Source organism: Festucalex cinctus, chromosome 21 (genome assembly GCF_051991245.1).
Source record: "Festucalex cinctus isolate MCC-2025b chromosome 21, RoL_Fcin_1.0, whole genome shotgun sequence".
In the NCBI taxonomy this organism is placed as follows: domain Eukaryota; kingdom Metazoa; phylum Chordata; class Actinopteri; order Syngnathiformes; family Syngnathidae; genus Festucalex; species Festucalex cinctus.
The window spans coordinates 15393999-15414472 of NC_135431.1; the positions used below are offsets into that span (position 1 = coordinate 15393999).

General features: G+C 39.4%; 2 protein-coding genes across 15 annotated transcripts in view; one reads left to right on the forward strand and one right to left on the reverse strand.

Annotated features, from left to right (window-relative positions):
- Positions 1–20474, reverse strand: part of LOC144010872 (cytospin-A-like) — a 74145-nt gene that overhangs the window by 46962 nt on the left and 6709 nt on the right. For all 4 annotated transcript variants that reach the window (XM_077511396.1, XM_077511391.1, XM_077511392.1 and 1 more), the window contains one exon: positions 16187–16339. The gene's annotated coding sequence lies outside the window, so the exon portion shown is untranslated. The remainder of the gene's footprint in view (positions 1–16186; positions 16340–20474) is intronic.
- The window catches only part of dlgap2b (discs, large (Drosophila) homolog-associated protein 2b), a 67423-nt gene that overhangs the window by 33698 nt on the left and 13251 nt on the right, over positions 1–20474 (forward strand). For 4 of the 11 annotated variants that reach the window (XM_077511380.1, XM_077511382.1, XM_077511384.1 and 1 more), the window contains 5 exons: positions 3132–3346; positions 3922–4078; positions 5806–6025; positions 14768–14812; positions 18908–18964. In XM_077511380.1, the coding sequence (XP_077367506.1) occupies positions 3132–3346; positions 3922–4078; positions 5806–6025; positions 14768–14812; positions 18908–18964 (694 nt within the window). Of the gene's footprint in view, positions 1–3131; positions 3347–3921; positions 4079–5732; positions 6026–9856; positions 14566–14767; positions 14813–18907; positions 18965–20474 lie in introns of those variants that run through there. The other 7 variants (XM_077511381.1, XM_077511385.1, XM_077511388.1 and 4 more) reach the window with 4 other exon arrangements.

A 20474-nucleotide genomic window follows, 5' to 3' on the forward strand; every position in this document is an offset into this window, starting at 1 on the left:
CAGCAGCACTCTGACTGGCGTTTTAACAAGCTTATGAGTCAGCTGGCAGAGTCCCTCCAGCTGCCACCTGGTCACATTCAGTCTGTTCGCATGAGAATTCCTTAGATGTCACACAAAAAAACATATAATGCACAGATATTGATTTCAAGTGTATTTGAAATGGTGGACCTATGGTTAAAATTTTTGATTTTGAGAGTTACCCCACAATACGCTCCCTTGAGGTCTCTATTTTCATTTCTTAAGTAGCCCCATAGTTAAAATTGTAGTCTGTATGAAAGTAGGTGATTAGTAGACAATGCTCATCATAGGCTAATGCGTTTCTAAGCCGACCTGTAGCAAGTGTTTCTACAGAAGCGGCAAACTTGGTCTCAAAATAACATGTAATTCATATTATAATGAAAACCGGATGTGCTGAAGAAAAAGAATCAGCGCCAAAAAACAAAACAAAAAATCTAGAGAAGTTTACTTGCATCTCTGAGTAAAACATTTAGTAAAAATGCGTTGACCAGTTGAGTCTTCCTTTACGACACGTCAACGAGACAAGCATGCTTTTTAGGTCTGACAAACGGAATGAGTGAACCTTACACACTCACAAAATGTAATCTTCCTGAAACTAATATGCATGTTTTAGGACTGCGGGAGAATGTGCACTCTGGGAAAACCCACGCAAGCACAGAGAGAACACAAACTCTAAACAGAAAGGTCCATGCCAGATTCGCACACACATCCCAGTATAAACCAGCTACTAGTAAAGCACTACACTTGTAAAGTGTTTTAGGTACCACATTAAAATAATTCAGTTATGACTATCATCTAATAAAATATCTTAACCTTGTCTGATTGTCTTAAACCAGCTGCACCAGTGATATAAATACATTTTCCTCCAGCATGTGCTATATTTAAATTAGATTTATGTAGATTGAAACAACATTGTAGTAGTATGCATTTCCTCTTTCCTCTACCTTTTCCACTAGATAGAAAAAAAAAAAGGTTTGGCCTTTCCTTTCCTGTTCAGCTGAGGCACGTTTGTCAAGTGAGGATGTTTTCATGACTGAAAATAAGGGTAATCAGCCGCTCATCTCATTGCTAGAGCCAGCGAGCTGTATTATTGAGTAAAGTGAGTCATTGTTATTATCGGGACAAAGCTGTGCCTGTGACGGTTCACATTGTGCAGTGGATTTATTGGATATACTGTATGTGCACCAAACTGATGTGTCTGCCGTTTGTGAACCATAATCATGAGAAATGGACACAAACAGATACCAATATGTTAATTATATAAACATTTATAGTAGCACAACTATACTAAGCCCTTGTGACCATTTTTTTATGATGCTGCACCATCAGTTGGTGAATGAGGAGACAGAGTTAAAGTGCTTTGAAAAGCTTAAAGGTAGAACATTTCTCTACAAGAGAAAACCCCTATGATATACTACTTCCTTGATTTGCATGCCATGTTGTGTTACAACAGAAAATAATACAATGCAGTTTATTAGGCGCCTTAAAACATTGTTTCCAAATAAGAACACCAGGGGTTGTAGTTTTTCTTTTGCAGTCAGCGACTGTACGTTAACTGAATCGCCATTATTTTGTTCAGTCCATTCGGTTGGCTTGCTCAGTGTGTGTCGGGTCTTAGACATCCCCTTGCTTGATTCGAATGCGCTTCACAGTGTGCTGTACACTATTTTCAAGTTATTAAAACGATACTAAAAAAAATATATTTATGCTGTGACCATAAATGTGTTGTTTGCCCATAAACCTCTGCGAATGGCTGGCAACCAGTTCAGGGTGTACCCCGCCTACTGCCCGAAGCCAGCTGGGATAGGTTCCAGCACCCCCGCGACCCTTGTGAGGAGCAAGCGGTTAAGAAAATGGATGGATGGGCCCATAAACCTAAGGTTCAGTAGCTCAAAAGCAAAAAATCAAACAAAAACATGCGGACTACTGAAGATAATTTTACAATTATTACTGTGACACCCAAGTTGTTGTGACCCCAATTGGGTTTTGAATGTTACAACTGCCAACTTGTGATGATCTTGACCAGTCTAATTTACTTTAGTTTAATTTATCTCTACATTAACATTATATAATGTGGACTTTCGCAGAACTGTGGCCAGAACTCAGTCTTAAGGGGGGCCAGAGGTGCCAAATCCAGGCCCAGAAAGTAAAAACCCTACCACAGTTTAGCTTTAGCTATAGCTCCCTCCCTAGCAGGTAAACGAGCACCATGGGAGCTCGCTACGGAGCTAGCTAGCCAGCACCTGGGGCTAAAGCCAAACTGTGGCAGGGTTTTTACTTTCTGCACCTGCATTTTCCACCTCTTTCAATTATTATTATCATCACAATGAAGTATGCTTACCACTTAACGGCTATGAAATGTGCACCAAAACGCAGTCAAGTAAAATGCTAAAGTATTGACTTGAGCGCCATTTCTTGGGTGATAAAGAACAGACATTTCCCTTCTGTTATGTGCCTGCAATGCTATTTAATGTACTGCAAAGTGCGTTATCACATGTGTTTAGCTTTAGCTAGCTATCTCCCTCCCTAGCAGGTAAACAAGCACCATGGGAGCTCTGTAGGGAGCGAGCTCGCCAGCATCTGGGGCTAAAGCCAAACTGTGTCAGGGTTTTTACTTTCTGGACCTGGATTTGCCACCTCTTTCAATTATTATTATCACAATGAAGTATGCTTACCACATAACGGCTATGAAATGTGCACCAAGACGCAGTCAAGTAAAATGCTAATGTATTAACTTGAGCGCCATTTCTTGGGGGATAAAGAACAGACATTTCCCTTCTGTTTTGTGCTTGCAATGCTATTTAATGTACCGCAAAGTGCGTTATCACATTTGGAGAAACTGAAGCAGACTGGATGTCATTCCCACAGGGGTGCGCACAGAGAAGCTGCTGTGCATCAGTTAAATGTTCTCTTTACAGCGAAAGAAATAAAAGCTTATGCAACTCCATGTCTGAAAGAATCTTCACACTCATTTGGCTAATTGGGCCGCATTGTACTTGTAAATATCGCCAGTTCGCCAAGCATGACAAGTGGTCTCATGGAGGGAAACTTCCATCTTTGTTCATAAACTGGCTAAAATGTGGCATTCATAGAGGCTTACTCTTGCCTGCCAGGTACCACAAGATGATTGGGGAGGATACCCCGGTGAGAAGGATGATGAGATCCCATGTCGGCGGATGAGGAGCAGTAGCTATGTCAAAGCTATGGGAGAGGTGGATGATGACAGTGGCGATTCGGAAAGCCCCAAGACCTCCCCGCAGAAAGGCGTTCGGCCGGATGCGCTGGTCCTCAAATCAGCCATGCAGAGACCCCATTTCGACTCCCATAGGTAAGTCTAGTCCAAAATACTCATATTTGTTTGTTTTGTTTTATTGACCTAATTCTTACCAGCAAATCAAACCATCATCCAACTGCTAAATTAATCCCTTGCTGGCAGTGTTGGGCTTTTTTTTCCCTCTCTTTTCAAAAGGCACTATTTTTGATCCAGCTCTTCTGTTGAATCTCATTCAATTTATGCATTTTTTTTGACAGACATTTAAAGTTCACCTACAAACTATACAATTCTGTAGAATCACATCCCACCCGTCCTTATGTTTTTAATCGTGCATGTTGCTCTCCATGACTGCTTTCAGGCAGTGTGAAACAAAGCCAAAATGTGAGAAGGCAGGGAGGCGTCATGCATCTGCCATCCTTTAGCCACTCACTTCTATTTCCGTTGGTGCTCTCGCAGCAGGGTTCTGATTACTCCTACTTTAGTCCAAACAGACTTCTTTTGTAGCGTTTGAGGGCAACCTCATCAAGCCATATGGCTTGAAATGGAAATCAGCATATAGCTATTCTTTCTATACTCACTCTCCACAACGTTCGATAGATAAACCCGTGACTTCCTGTCTGTCCCTTCAGCCCGGGCTACCGCTTGCAAACCATGAGGGAAATGCGGGCCCACCCGAGCGTTACGCTGGACCCGGCCATCACCTTTCATCCACCGCCCTTCCGCTCTCGCAACCAGAGTTACATGCGCGCCGTCAGCACCCTCAGTCAGGCTAGCTGCGTCAGCCAGGTGAGTGGCAAATGCGCTCCCAAAGCAACACAACAGGACAAATGGTTTTAGGAGGGTACAGATGATGAGACAGTCTTATTGGAGGTCGACAGCTAATATGTAGACTGAGATCAAAAAGCGTTGCTGATGTAAAGTTTTGGAGGTAAAAATCGAAATTTAATTATGTCTCTATGATTTACACACACATACATGCATTGAATCTTCATTTTACAGTTAAAGACTCAGCTTAGCAACATGCGAAATAGCAGACTGCTACTTTACGTCACAAGATTAGCGGCTAGGGACAGGGGCTGTGAGACAAAAGTGTCATAATTAACCACACATCAACATTTCCAGGTATTTCCCTTTTCATATGCTGCAATCAGTTGTGCGAGTCTGTTCTGGAGCTCCTTTGGACCCGGGTGGTTGCTCCAGTAAAATGATTTGTGAAGTCCATTTATGGAGAACAAGTAAGAAGAGGAAAATATGCTTTTGTCCAAAATAAAAAAGAAGCGTGCAATCAGGTTATATCTTTTCGTTATTAAATAGGAATTAGTGTGAAACATTTACCGAGAATAGCAGTGTGATTATTATAGAGTGACGATACCTAGTCACTCAGTCAGTCAACTGTTTAAATGGATTATTAATATCAACACTATGGGATAATATTGGAAGCACTTTTTTTGTAGAACTGAGTATTAACTAGTACTGTACCTACTTAGGTGGAAAGGGAAGGGATAGGGTGACCAGATGTCTTTTTAACCGGGACAGTCCTGGCCAGATTGTTTTGCCGCACTTTTACGCATGTCCCGTCCCAATTTTTCCAGTCAGCAAACCAATTTTATGTCACTCACACAGCTGTCATAGCAATTCACACGATAAACCAACTGAGAAGGAATTTGACTGTTAATTCCTTCCTATTTGTGTTCACATTCAAGGTTGCATCGCGAGAACTACTTCCTGCGTCCGTGTCTAAGAATCATGGGAAATGTAGTCAGACCGAAGGCAAGCAGAGCATTTCTGGCGGCACATTTCTTTTAATTTAAAGACTCGAAGAATACGCTTTTGTATTTCATGATTTTCAGTTTTAGAAACAATTTATTGCAAAAAAAAAAAAAAGTGCTTGGATTCAACAATAGCTACGTGGAGAAACAAAAAAAAAGAAGCAATTTTATTGTACTCACTAGTGTCGGGCAGTTGACTCGAGATGCGTCGATAGAAATACTTATTCAGTGCAGCAAATGGTGTTTTGGGGGGGGGACTACATTGCCACAAATCCGGGACTGAGCAAAAAAGATTGGATTATGGTGAGTGTATTGTCTTGTTTAGCGCTGTTGAACTGACAACCAAGATAGCATTAGCTAAAGTAAGAACACAACTATCAGTCACCAGATTGACTTGATTAAATTTGTTACAAATGGTGAGAATTTACTGTATTTTTTTATTATCAGCAAAATTTTAGTGTCCCGGTTATTAATTTTGAAAATCTGGTCACCCTTTGGAAGGGGTTACGGAAAATAACAAATGCTGTGCAATACAAAGCTAACATGTCTGACTGTGTTGTGATCTACCCTCTGTTTTATTTTGATTTTGACTTTCATGCAGTTCTAAGTTGGTTGGGAATTGTCAGTGGCATGTCCTTATGCTAACACTCCTTCATATTTGCTGTGCAAAGGGGAAGAATCAAAGTGAGAAAGAGAAAGGAAGAGGAAAAATTAAGGACTGCTATTCCTGTTTTTGTCTCTCAGGTGAGTGAGACTGAGATCAATGGCCAGTTTGAGTCAGTTTGCGAGTCCGTTTTTAGCGAAGTAGAATCCCAGGCTATGGAGGCCTTGGACCTGCCCGGTTCGTTCCGCACTCGAAGCCACAGTTACCTCCGTGCAATACAGGCTGGTTATTCCCAAGATGACGACTGCTTGCCTTCAATGACATCCTCCACTGTCACTTCAACTCTCAGATCCACAACAGGTAAAACAATAACCCGCTAAATGCGAGAGGGCCTAGACCACATATCCCCATGCATCCTATACATGAGAATAAACTTGACATACCTACATATGTACAGTGGGGAACCCTTGAATTTCTGAGATGCCAAGCTGATTTTCTTTCAAAGTTTTTGCATTGCCCTGACTGTTTTGGATGGATTTGCTTGCGTGTCAGTTTGCTTTCGCAAAGCTGTAAATGGGCAAAGGGGTGGGATGGGTCGCATACACTTACCATCACACGATACCACAACATGGCACAGCCACATTCCATGGCATGTCTACAAGGAAAAAAAAAAAGAAAAGAAAAAAAAAAGGCCCTGAGCATGTGAAACTGTGGTGTTTTATGTGTTGTCAGTCTCAGGGAGGGCTGAAAGAAGGGCACGGGCAAGGGGTCAGGGACTGGTAGAATGAAACATTTGTGTTAAGACTAAACTACCCGCCCTCCCCCTGCTCTGATGCACCTGTACATTAAGTCATTCAGTGCCATTGACGGCTATAGACGTCAACAATCCATTTTAACTTGGATGGCAGTGAATGAGTGAAAATTCAAAAATTAGATACCATTAAGGTAAGTCAACAAACTGGAGAGAAAATGCACACATATGCTGGTTGCACAAATGAACTGACATGACTACTTGAGGTATTGCTGTATTGTGTTACATGAAACGTCTGAAGAGCACTGTCAGGCCTACTTATGTACACGTCTGTCACAGGACCACTTGGTAAACTGATTCCGGTGAAATATCCAACCCCACAAACTAATTTCAGGATGCTTTAAGCCTCACAGCTTTATGTGACACGGTATTGGCAATATCGATCCAAAAGTTAGGTTTCTTTGTGCAAGCAGAGCTTTTGTAGCACTTCCCTCACCAATTGCGTTTGGTGTTTGCCATAAAGAGTAAAGCTATGAACCCTATTGAAACATTTTTTTTCCTTAAATATGTGCACTTGTGCTCACTATACCCTGCTTTTTTGTACTTTACTTTTCTGTCAGTTTAAAATGGAAACCGATGTGGGTTTTTGTTTTCCTGTTCAATTTGGATTTTTGTATTTGATTTCAACCAATTTGGTTTCCATCTCCAATTTCTTCTCTGTGACAGAATCACTGAGGATAGATGAGTGCTCTCCAATCCCACCGTCTTATTTGCTGAACTTGAAACAGGCCAAACGAGCAAAAAATTCTTCAGGATTCAATAGAAAATTGACAGCTAACATTTTGCCGACACGGAGGAAGGGCTCCCTGGGTGGTGATTAGCTGTCTCCAATTCAAGCTTCCCTCTCCAACGGTGCAATACTTGGCCTAGAAATTAATGTTACCCGTATTGGTTGGATCCAAAATTGATGTTGTTTGTCACGGTAGCGTACGAGCAGATCTAGTTATGTCTGAATTGTATGAAGGTATCCCCTGTGAGGATAGTGGGAGGGGGAAGAGATGCCGTGTGGTGCTCTGTAGGGCAGATGAGCAGCAAACCCGTCTCCATTTGACCAACCGTCTCTTGAAGGATAACCAGGGGAAAAGAACAACTGGAGGCATCAGTGATGATTGTTGCAGGTATCTTATTAATACTGAAGCATACATATATCTATGTATATGTGTTTGCACTGCCTTCTCAGTGAATAAAATAGCTCTTAACTAAAAAACCTTCTATCAGGAACTCACAAAACTCAATTTCTGCACTGGATCAACAGCAGAAGTGAACTCAACGCTGACTTTTGTGAGTTGTTTGCAGTCAAGTGTACGTAGACATCTGTAAATGTAAATATTTGAGAGGTGTTATACTTCCCAAAATTCCAAATGTTTTCATTTTGCAATCATAGAATCGCCACTGTCTCAGATGTCTCATATGTGAACGTCTTTTTTTTTTTTTTCTTTTCTTCCCATTAAAGTGTGGCTTCTTGTGACAAGCAGGGAGTGGCAAAGTATACCCTTTGGCATGAAGTCTGTCAGCTGTCTTTGACTGTGGGATTGCAGCTCTCCCTTGTGCAGCCATCAAGTTGGGAGTAGGGGTGGGGTCAATTTAATCACCTTGGACCTCATATGTTCAATAGGGTTCATAACTGTTTCGTGGTCCAGTGGGTTGTGGATCTATCACTCTCTTAACATCTTTTCGTTTGCACTAAATGGCACAAAATTAAACGTCTCACAGAAACATTTTGATGACTCAATTCTCCGATAATCAAATGCTGATTTGATGATGATTGATGTGTTTGATTCCACTCTTTTCTGTGCTGTGCAGTAAAAAAGATGGAAAGAAGCTTGTTATTCTTTGACATGACTGAGAAGGCAGTGTAAAACATTGTGGAAAGACTACAGTATGTGAGTTTGGTGACACTACAGTCCTTGTTAAAGGGTCAGTCCCAATAATATGTCGTATGTGTCCCCACTAATCTAAACATGGCATTCTGATTAATATTGTTTTTGTGGAATATGAGTTAAGTAGTAAAATCCAGTTGTTTTTATCCATTGCACGGGTCGGCCATTTTGCCACTTGCTGTCAACTGAGGGATGCTAGCGGCTAACGACAGTCGACAGCAAGTAGTAGTACAAGACAAAATGGCCGCGCCCTGAGATGGCTCAAAACAGGTGGATTTTGCTGCTTAACTCATACTCCACCAATGCAATAATAATAAAATATCATGTTTAGACTAGTGGGGCAGCACAGAACATATTGTGAAGAAAATATTTGGGTTGACTTTGCCTTTGATTTAAAGGGGAAGTCAACCATAAACATTTCAAGAATATGTTCAATGTAATCTCATTCATCTAAACATGGCATTCTGATTAAAGGCACACTTGACTCATTGAGCCATTTTCAGCAGTAAAAAGTTAATATTTTGTCTATAATTAATGTGGTAACTTATAACATTATTTTTCATGTACAATTACTACCTTTAAAAAGTTATTTTTCTACTCGCTGCCGACTGAGAATGACATCACCTGTGCTGAGGAAGTAGATAACGACCCATCATGGCTCAGTTTACTGACCAAACCCAGAAAACAGGTGAGCCATGTTTGGCCGTTACATACTTCCTCAGCATAGGTGATGTCATCATCATTCGACAGCAAGTACAAAAATTACTTTTTAAAGATATTAATTGTACATGAAGAATAATGAAGTAATCAAAATCATTCTGGACAAAATATTAACTTTTCACTGCTGAAAATTGTTCAATGAGTCAAGTATCCCTTTAATATTAGATTTGTGGAATATGAGTTACGAAGAAAAAATTGCTGTTTTCATCCATCGCAGGGAGCGGCCATTTTGCCACGTGCTGTCGAATGCAGATGACATCACAGTTACTCCGGGCTCAGGCAACGACCAATCACAGCTCACCAGTTTTCTGAAGCTGAGCTGTGATTGGTTGTTACCTGAGACCTGAGCAACCGTGATGTCATTTTCACTCAACAACAAGTGGCAAAATGGCCGCCTTATGATGTTGATAAAAACTGCTGGATTTTGCTGCTTAACTCTTATTCCACTAACGCAATATTAACCAAAATACCGCATGTGGACTAGTGGGGTTGCAAAGAACATATTATTGTCAAGATTTTTGGGGGGTTGACTTCCACTTTAAGACATTTACATCGCTAAAAAAATATCCGAGTCACAAAGAATGATTTGTATTAACGAATTAAATTAAATATATTGAAACAATCCTGTATCTTGGCAAAGAAATGTGACTGGAATCACCAGCTAACTCACATATTGTACGTTTGTCATAGATATGTGTAGTCGATTCTCTAGTTGAGAACCTCAATCAAACCGCACTCCAGCTGTTCCTTTCACCTTGCATATTTAAATCTTTCTTCCAGAGGGATATGATGTTGTGGATGCGACCTCTTTTCTAAATGACGACATGATAGAGGACGATGACGGTGCCAGCTCCTCTGCCTATGCAGAGCTGGAGCGGCTGGAGAGGGAGACGGTGGCTGCTCGCAGCCAGCACAGCACCAGCTCCACCGTCACGGCCATCTCCGTGCCGCCGGCGACGCCACCGTCGTACAGGGTCCCCAGTGCCTCGCCCATGGCTGCTACCGAGCCACCGGTCCCTCAAGCCATCCAGGCCTTCAAGGAATCCGCAAACATGGTCGCCGCCTTCAACATGCAGTGGAAGGACGAAATCTCCGCCATGCGCTACGAGCTGGCGGAGCTGCGGCGCGACGTCTGCGGGGAGCTGAAGACGTTCAACAGCAACTTCTTCAACTTCACCCAGTGCTACAACATGTGGACGTTGTGCCGCGAGCCGTGCAGCGACGGCGCCACGCAGACGCAGGACCGAGTGTCCATCGGGATCCAAGCAGGATCCAGCTGGTCGATTCGGCAGCATACGCAGGACAAGTCGGTTATGTGCCAGCCCGAGCCGGCGCCGTTCAGCATCATGGATTTAATGAACCCGCCCCGGATCGAGATCATAGAGGGAACCCCCGAGAGCACCCCGGAGGGCTCGGGCAGCCCCGCGAGTCCGCTTCCGATCGAGGACTTCCCATGGGAGATCAACAAAAAGCAACGGGTCCCGAAACCGCAAGAAATGTGCGGCCACACAGGCGGTCACAGAAGTGCCAGTCTTGAACTGTGGTGCAGAAAGTACACCAGTGGGCCCATGTCGTATATGTCCATGTCCTTCTAATCGCGTCCATCTGTCACAGTATACGGCCGAGACGAGGAAGCCATTGTCAAACGTGGTGGTATTTACATAAAAAAGGCTGTTGTTAGTCCCTTTATTCTCTGCAGACGCAGTCTGTCATCTGTCAAACAGGTTATCGAAGTTCTTTGAACAGCCTCCAAGAGACCACTTCCATTTTCACCTTCAGACTGAGGTGACGTGAATGTGAGCGAGATGGTAGCTGATCTTTCGATCAACAAGTGCCAATAAGAGCAGCATTGTCTTTCCTCAGTTGTCTTAAAAAAAAGACAAAAAAAAAACAAAACAATATCGGACGGTTGATAAATAAGTTGGTTTGTCTCTGCACACGTATCTGAAGTCATGTTCATTCCAGTTTCTCCATGTAGAAACAAAATCTTCACCACTTGCGTATACTGTGAATAACTTTGTACACCCTAAAAATAGTTTTTTAATGAATGCATCTAAAAGAAGAATATGTATGCCTATATTTACATGAACTTTTAAGTTATTTCAATCCAAGTGTTTTGGCCTTTATTTTTTCAAGTTCACTTTGAATTTCAATCACCAAAATTAGAAACTGTTACCATTCAGCAAACTCAATAAGGACGATTTGAGGGAAACAAAACTGACCCTCTATAAAAGGGTTTAATAACATTGTAGCTTGAGGTTAAAAAAAAAAAAAAACCCTAAAGAGGAAGTCAACCTTCTTGACAATAAAATGCTAGTCACCAGTTTGCCATTTTGCCACTTGCTGTCGACTAAAGATGACATCACAGTTGCTCAGGGTTCAGGCAACGACCAATCTCAGCTCACCTGTTTTGTGAAGCTGAGCTGCGATTGGTTGTTACCTGAGGCCAGAGCAAGTGTAATGTCATTTTCACTTGACAACAAGTGGCAAAATGGCCGCCTTCTGATAGTGATAAAAACTGCTGGATTTTGCTGCTTGACTCAAATTCCACTAACACAATATTAATCAGAATACTGTATTTAGACTAGTGGGGCTGCATAGAATATATTATTGTCAATTTTGGGGGGGTTGACTTCCCCTTTAAAATAAGTGGAAAAACCTTCAAATGAGGAAAAACAATAATGGGGCTTCAAAATGTTCATTTAGAACAAATAGGTAAAAGCTTCAAAAGCTCCATTTATGTTCCAGTCATGTTTGTATATAATTGTACAATTTTGTATAAATATATATAAAATATATTCAAATACTTACTGTACTGGTTGTACTGGTTGCAGTTAAAAAACATACTGTGTTGGATGAGGAGTGAGATAGGTTAGTAGTAAATTTGGTTCCGAACCAAACACAGCACCTTTTCCAAGTCTCTGAGGCCATTTATTTCATCATGTCCATCACTTGGGTGGTAGCAATGCTCAGTTAAAGTTTACAACAATCTCATTTTGGTGCATGAGTCTAAAAATTCCCAATTCGAGGTGGTGGAACGTTGGCCAAAATTCTTCCCCAAATATAGACAGACAATCAGAGCCGCTGAGGGGCTCTACCTCGCCGACAAGTCCCCAGAGGTGCAGTACGGTACCAGTGAATGTACTAACACCGCCTCACTAGTGATGGCCGAGCTGGTCTCCTGACTCATCTTAATGGTTGGGAGCCGCTGTCGGGTTTGTTGGTCATGACACAATAGTAGCCCGTTAGCCGCAAGCATTCCCTCTCGCCATTCATCCGCTCCATTATGTTGTTGTCCCGATGTGGTGTACCAAAGTGACAGAAAATATCGACACTATATGTTTTGAAGCACTTATATCCGGACTATTACGGCGCCATGGGAAATTGTGATGACTTTAAATGAACCCGTCAATGGGATTACAGTGCTGAGAATGGTAATTCCATCAAATATATGAGAAACGCAGACCTACTAACTAGACATTCTCAACTCCCGTTTCCATGTTCGTGTCATATTGAGCACAATGAATTGCGCCGTTAAACCCTATAAAGCCTGAACCATGATGAGAGAAAATTCAGATTCTTTGTAAATAGAGTATTTGTTGGTCCTTTTGAACAAAAAAAAATCTTTTAAATCTACTTCCACATATAACTTTTGATTTGTATCATATTTGATACATCTGGTCACAATGCTTTACATTCGTACAGTTATAACTGTAAAAATACAATAATAAACAGACATATCAAACACAGTATTTCCAAAAATCTGAAAGAACATTTTCCACTATTACGAAGTATAGGTGTCTCTCCTTTCTCAATTTGGGCGATCTTGCAAGGTCGCGGGAAAAGCCATCAACTGGGTGATACTGCCCTCTAAAGGATTATCCGTGCAATGCATGTGTCAGATCATATACGTCAGGGTTTTAGTTGGGGGGGTTGTACTCATGAAATAGAGGGCTCAAAATGTCTTGTAGTTAAGATACGTTTGGCTTTATAGGGTGGAGGTCTGTGTGGATGGCTGAATCAACAGCGCCTTTGCTGGTGGCAGTTCAATACTGCGCACCATTTATCCCCCATCACTTTCAAATGATCGACATCAAATGACTTACGGCTAATCAGTTATCATGCCCAGCCTTAGATGTCATCAATTATAACGTTGAATAATTTTGCATAATTTGCAGCAGAAGCATGTGAAGTAAAGGGGGACGGATGGGGAAAGGCTCAAATTCATTGTCGCTATAGCCCACGTGTGCAATACTTAAGATTTTCTGTTATATATCTAAATGTCAACAAAAAGCAGGTTTATAATTATTTCAGTGAAGGCATATGACTGTGAAATATCTAGCTTATAAAGATTTATATGTACACATATACAGTATATTGACAAAAGACAATATTTGAGGGAATTGCGATGGCATTTCTCAACAATATTTTCTCCTTTTCTGGGGGAATGCAAGGCGATTTTAAGGTGCTGGCCAAATCATGATGTCTCCAATCTGTATTCATTCATTCTATGCAAATTCTTGGTTTTTTGGTGTATTTTTTTTTGTTCATCGAGGTGTTAAGTTATATTAAGTTGCTCGTGATAAAGTGGTCTTTTCTTTTGGTGATATTTTCTTTTGGAAATATGTTGTAATAAACAAAAGTTAATTTCTGCACTGGCTTGTTTTCACTGATCACAATCAAATGTTTTAGTTGGTGAATTTCTTTTGTAGTAGCATCACAAGTCGTTTTTAATTGTTGATTTGAAATACTGTGCAAAGTCATATTTTTCTAACAAAAAAGGGGGGGGGGGATGGAATTCTGTAAACCTTTTTGAGATATCTTGAGTTTCATTTAATGTCATCATTTTTCCAAAGAATATACCCGTCCCTTGATATAAGTAAAGAAATGTAGCAACAACAATCTAAAAATGGTCTAAAAATGATTTTAGAATAAACACGTGGAAAAAAGACATTTTAAAATTGAGAGGAAATGGGTAAAAAAAGAAAAAGAAAAAAAGATTTTTCCAGCGAAACATATAATTGGCTTTTTGTTTATCATCCCAATATATTTGTTTGGAAATTCTGTTGAGAATATGTTGTCACCCAGAGATCTAATGAAACAACTGTGTCAAAACGTATAACGTGTAGTTATTAGGACAAAAGCTTTTGAGTGGCTCTTTAGTTTTTTTAAGCCCTTAGTTTTCTTCAAGAGAAAATGTTAAATGTGCTTCTCTGTCTTCATTTTCAGGGATCTCACATGGCAATGTTTATGATTCGGATTGATTCTCAAAAAACAACCCTTTTGAATACAATCTCTTAGCTTGCATTTGTTAGCTTGTGCTTATATTTTGTAAATGAATGAAAACATTGTATGTAATACTTTTTGCTTTCAAATTATGTTTTGCTTACTGTGGTGTTTTTGTGAATTTTTATTCCAAATTTTCTTGGCCTTATGTATTTTTCATAAATTGATATAAAAAAAATTTAATTAAAAATGCATAGAATGTTTATGTCGATGCTAATTTAATGGGGGTCATAGCTTTACATCCAACAAAACAGTTGCACACAGCGAGTTGCTACCATAAAACATCAAAAGATACTTATCTCTTCTTAGGGATTTTTTATTTATTCATTTATTTATTTTTTTTAAAGAACGCTGTCATTTTTTTGGTTGGTTATTATTTCCTTTTTCTTTTATTCCCCATTTTAGGCGCCCGTAGCTTAGCTGGGGGGCGTAGAGAGTACGGTAGGTCCGGTAGGGAAAAGTTTTATTATTTCTTTCTTTTATATGTTTCATACATTTTGTCTGACTCATTGACATTTTTCACTTAGCATAAATGAAAATGACGTCATGCTCACACGAGTGTATTTGAACTGTCTTCATTTTTTTTCTCTCATTGAAGTCAGTGGAAAGTTTGTGTACTAGTACTTGATAAAGGAATTAAAAACAAACAAACTGTAGTTGCCATGTTAGTAGCACACCATCATATTTCTGTTGGCAAGTATTCAGATCTGTAGTATTTCCTTTTAACAGAGCATGGATTTTTTTTGTCTTCGAAATTCCATATTTTAGTTTGTATCATTTGCTATTTATTTTAATTTCTTTTAAAAATGTAATGTCCGTTAAATCCCATTGTTTGAACACTAATGCATCCTCTTGCTTTCACCATTGGACGGAACCAATTATGGCTAGTTTGAAATCTACTGGCATGCAGTAAGGCAGGTTATAACCAAAGAAACAGCTTTGTTCTACAAACCAGCACAAATCAATGCTCTTATTATAACTCTGAATAATAACATTGCGACATTTTTACTTTTACAATAAGTAGAGTGCAACCTCGAGAGTTCAACCACCCTAAATGTTGGGGAAACATTTTAGAGTTCAAACCGTGATCATGCTGGCCATGAGATCTAGAATATAGTACATCAAAAGACTCATCCTGCATGTGATGGAATTGGAAGTGCTCGTGGGAAAAAGTCACATATTGAGCAGCAAAAAAGAAATTTAATACTGCAGTCATTTCAAAGTTGTCAGCAACCGTATTAAAGCCATGTTCTGTTAGATTTACAATAAGGCTAAAATACGGTTGCACTAGCAGCAAACTTTAAGAAACTTTCAAATACAGCTTGACAGTGGTTTTTGTTTAAACATAATTTCTTAAAATGATCACCGACTGATCATGTTAGTGCGCAGCACAGTTAATACGACAATGCAAAATCGGCAACCATGCTAGCGCACAACAAAACTTAAGGCGTTATACTTATTACAAGTCAGGATTTTATTAATACGAGTTTGGAGCTGCTCTGCTAAGATGAAATAATCACGTTACTTTTTATTTTTATTTTTTATTTTTTATCGTTTGGAGATATTTATGATTTTTGGAAAGCCAGCATATGACCAGATAAAACTAGCAAAAAGAGAAACTATTCAGATCATACCTTGTTGACACTGATTTGTATTGGTTTGTTGAGATATTATCATACATGTAAGGTTGCACCACCTTGCATCCATGGGGGCATCACCACTGTATGTATCTATGTATGTGGCGACCAAACAACATGCTTGTTTTATCCTGCAAAACTCTTTTTAGTAAATATATATATTTAAAAAAAAAAAAAAAAGACCAACCTTTTGAATGTAGGAAATCCAACATCAGAATCATGCACACTTTCAAGTGTCCTAGATGTCCTTTGTCAGATCACTCATACATCTCTTCATCTGCTCACCCATCTTCATGAACCAACAACCCTCAAGCTCGGTCGGACATGGTGACGATACAGCCTATGACGTGCACAGAATGCATATTACTCAGTTGCAGTTTTCACAATCAATAACTTGAACGTTAAAATGATACGACACACGATGAAAACTTATACTGTAGGAATGGGATTTTAAACCCAGTCAGCCATTTTATCATCACTAGAGTTGTTGTTGAGCTAGAACCTATTGCAGCAAGAGGCGGGGTACACCGTGGACTAGTTGCCAACCAAACTCTGGGCATAGAGAAACACATATTGATCTTATTGATAGATAGAATACAATTGTGTTGACTGTAATCCCGCCTAAACTGTGGAACCTGCCGGTTTAATTATATTGCATACATTTCGGTCTTACCAAGATGTATACATATTGTAGGATGGGCGTGTACCGATACGACCTTATTTTAAGGTATCGGGTACTTCAGCTAGGGTTGCTCCATTATGAAGAAAATATTAATCACGATTAGTTTTGGTAATATTTGAAATCATGATTTGGACGATCATTTATTTTTTGGAACAAAATAAGAAAATGTTTAAACGTGACAAATAAAATTCTTTGAAACACTATAAATATGCAGGTTCCTTTTGGATGAAACAAAATGTATTACAATAGTTATTTAAAATGTTAAAGAAGATGCAAGTGTATTAATTTAAACAACTCAACTACATTTATGCTGATGTTGTAATTGTGGCGCGTAATAATTGAAATTGTAATAAAAAAAAATTTTGTACTTGTGCCATAAATATCTGACGAGTAAGTCCTCCTCGGCACTAGTTGGCGCTATACTGTGGCAGTTTGACAAATTGGCAAGTCATCTGTGTTTCAAAGAAAGGTCTTTCTTTATTCACATTTTTTTTTGGGTCAATGTTAAACGATGTTTTTTTTTGGTGCTGTCAAGTGATTAAAATTTTTAAACTAATTGCAAAATTTTCCATAATTAGTCACGATTAATCACATTTTTCAGCTATTATTTTAAGATTATAACAGATTGGAAATATTGTAAAATCATCAAACACAAATGATATTTCAATTCAAAGATAGTTCTGATAGCTTTCTTTGATCCTTGAATAAGATAATTTTCCTGTAAAATAACATAAATGATCAAAACTGCGACATCTTTCCATCTTATATTCTTCTCAAAGAAACAGTAGGGTGGAAACTTGGCCAAGATGATCCAGGAAGCTGAGGTTTGTTTTGAGTCAATATTCAAAAGAAATTGAATTAATGTTTGTATGGGAACACAACAGTACACAATTACATTTCAAAGGTCATATTTTTTGTTTTGCTTTAGTCAGGTTGTTTTTTTCCCCCTCATTGTGATGGTGTCACCGTTACTACAAACTGCATATGAAGTCGCTGTTTGCAGAGCGTTGAGATTAAATGTTCACCATTAAAAGGATTAGTTTTAGTGGCTTTGAGGCTTTAGAAGACTAATATTTACCCTAATCTTAATTTACATATAATTGTCCCGGCAAAACTGAAACGAGGCAGGATTAGCATACCACGCACAGCGACACAATCACTCTGTTCCATCTCCAGCCCCCATGCTCATGCACAGCTCGTCAGTCATTGCACGTCATTAAGCACCAATCCGCCCTGATCTGCGTCAGAGCGGCCTCTCACCAGCCTCTCTGCCAGCCCGACATCGCAACTGTGGCAAAGGCGGCGGTCTGGCCCGAGCGAGTGGACCCAGTCGCTTGGCGGGAAGTTGACTGCTCGAACTGTCGCAGCGATCGTTTGTGAAATTGAAATCCGGATTGCAAAAGCGGACAGTATTTAAATGGTCTGTTACATTAAGACACAAGTCCTTGGAAGTGTCATTGTGTTTTTTTATAGTGCATGTTTGAAACTGTACTCTACATGCTGTAGTCCAGCAAGTAGTATTGGTTAATAAAAAAAAACCCGACTGTATTGTCTTTACTAAGGCACTCCAAAGATTATTATCAATTTCAACTGCAATGCGAAATTTCAACATGTGACTTTGTTTTATAATTGTCTTGTGAATATGTGTATGTATTGTACAAGATAACATGTTACTGTCTGTTTTGAGATGACGCATGAGTAGTATGATATGGATTGATCATGACAAGTACATCATGATACATGGGCAATATATTGACTTAAATTCAGTTTTTGTTTTTTAAAGATTGATAATTTTGGATACTCTAAGCAGACTGTTAGTGTAAAAAACAAATCTATGAGGATTTGAGAGAATAGTTGCCCACTGTATGATGACATTGGAAGTGGAAAAAGAAACACAGGTAAAACTGGACAACCAGAGCTATTCGTATTGGTTATTAAATTGTCTTTGGTCACCAACTGAGCTTGTTAACACCACTGCAAAAAAAAGAAAGAAAAAAAAAAAAGACTGCGGTAAATCCAGAATAACTGTGTTCTTTTCCTGACTGATGGAACAAATGCATTTGCAAGGAAAATATGTCAATAATTGCTTTAGTAGTCAGTCTGTTTTGCTATGTAAATGTAGTTCCCACTAGTACGTGAGCGTTTTGTTTTTTTAATTTATTTATTTTTTAATCTGTGTCACACTTGGACGAGCCTCCAATAACTGGCTCTGCTTGGCTCTTGCAGGCATTCAGTTTCGTCTCCCTACTTCATGCAGTGTGGACCGCGCTCAGCCACCACCAGGTACCAGTCAGTCGCCATTTTTTTTAGCTTGACTTCATGCAACCCGCTGTGTGTAGTTAGTTAGTTAGTTAGTTTTCTTTCTACAAACCTTGCCCGTGGTGGAGGTTTGGGCAAAGGTGTGGCTCAATGAATTAATTTTCCTAAATTCTTGTTTCTTTTTTTGTGCCTTGGTGGAGGTCTGCTCTTTACTGAGCTAGCAGCTAGTTTTGGATTGTGTTACAGAGACGCCTCGCAGGCACATCTTTCTAAATTCTCATAGAAATACAATTGTACGACATCTCACGAATGCGTGTCGTTATGATCTTTGAATCTAAAAACTCATTGGGGCCACCATTACAGTTGTGCTTGAAAGTTGACATACCCCTTATGAGCGTACTGCATTGAGAGACAAAAGTTTAATGCCCATAAAATCCAAAATACTATGGCGATTGTTTTGATATTTTTAGAGGTTGACATGAGTAGAGATGTGCGTGTGAATTTTGGTGACGATTCATAGCATTTTGTGTCAGGAAGTGACATTTCGTACAATTTTTGTACATTTGCAGTTGTGTTCAAAAGTTTACATACCCCAAGGGTATAAACTTTCAAGCACAACTGTATAATACAGAAGCGAGGAGTCGCCAATGTGGAGTAAATTTCTTTTTTTGTGTAGAGTACGTTCGAACACTTAAAAATATGTTCAACTTCAAACGTGTTTGCAAGTATTAAAGACGTTTAAAGATATTTACACAGTTAATATGTAGGACGATCGAATGTATTTAAATACATTCTAAGTTTGAAAAATACATTTAAAAATATGTGAAAATACATTTGAGGGTATTTGGAGGCTAAATGCGAGTAAAAAAAAAAAAAAAGCTTTTTTTTTTTTTTTTAGCATTTGGCCTACATTATACCAATATGTTTGATAATTAAGTAGGTTATAATTAGTGTTCCGATACCGATACTGGTATCGACAGAGGCGCCGATACTGCATTAAAACGGTGGTATCGGTATCCGTGAGTACTCACAAGTAACATGCCGACACCATTAATTCCAACGCTAATATAGGATTTTGGATGCAGCATCATGTGTCTTGCTGGTGCACGACATTCACTGGTATGTGACATGTTCACTGCATGCCGATCTAAGATAGCCTATTGGCCCTTGAATGCTCTGAACCAAAGGACAGCTTTTTCATGTTGAGGAAAAAAAAAACCTAGGTATCAGTTTGTTATCGGTATCAGCCGATACAGCAAAGCTGGGTATCGGAATCGGTATCGGGGGCCAAAAAATGGTATCGGAACAACACTAGTTGTAATGTAACACCGTTTATTCATAATTTTGAGGATTTATTATATTCGAAGTGCATGATTGCCATTCGGCATGAGGTAGCCCCCCTTGTGGCATTATTGGGAAAAAATGCTCCAATTTTAGCACTTAGCCTACATGTACGTTCGAACATAATTGAAACACGTTTAACCATATTTGAAAATACGTTTGAATGTATTTGACAGTCAAAAACATTTACTCC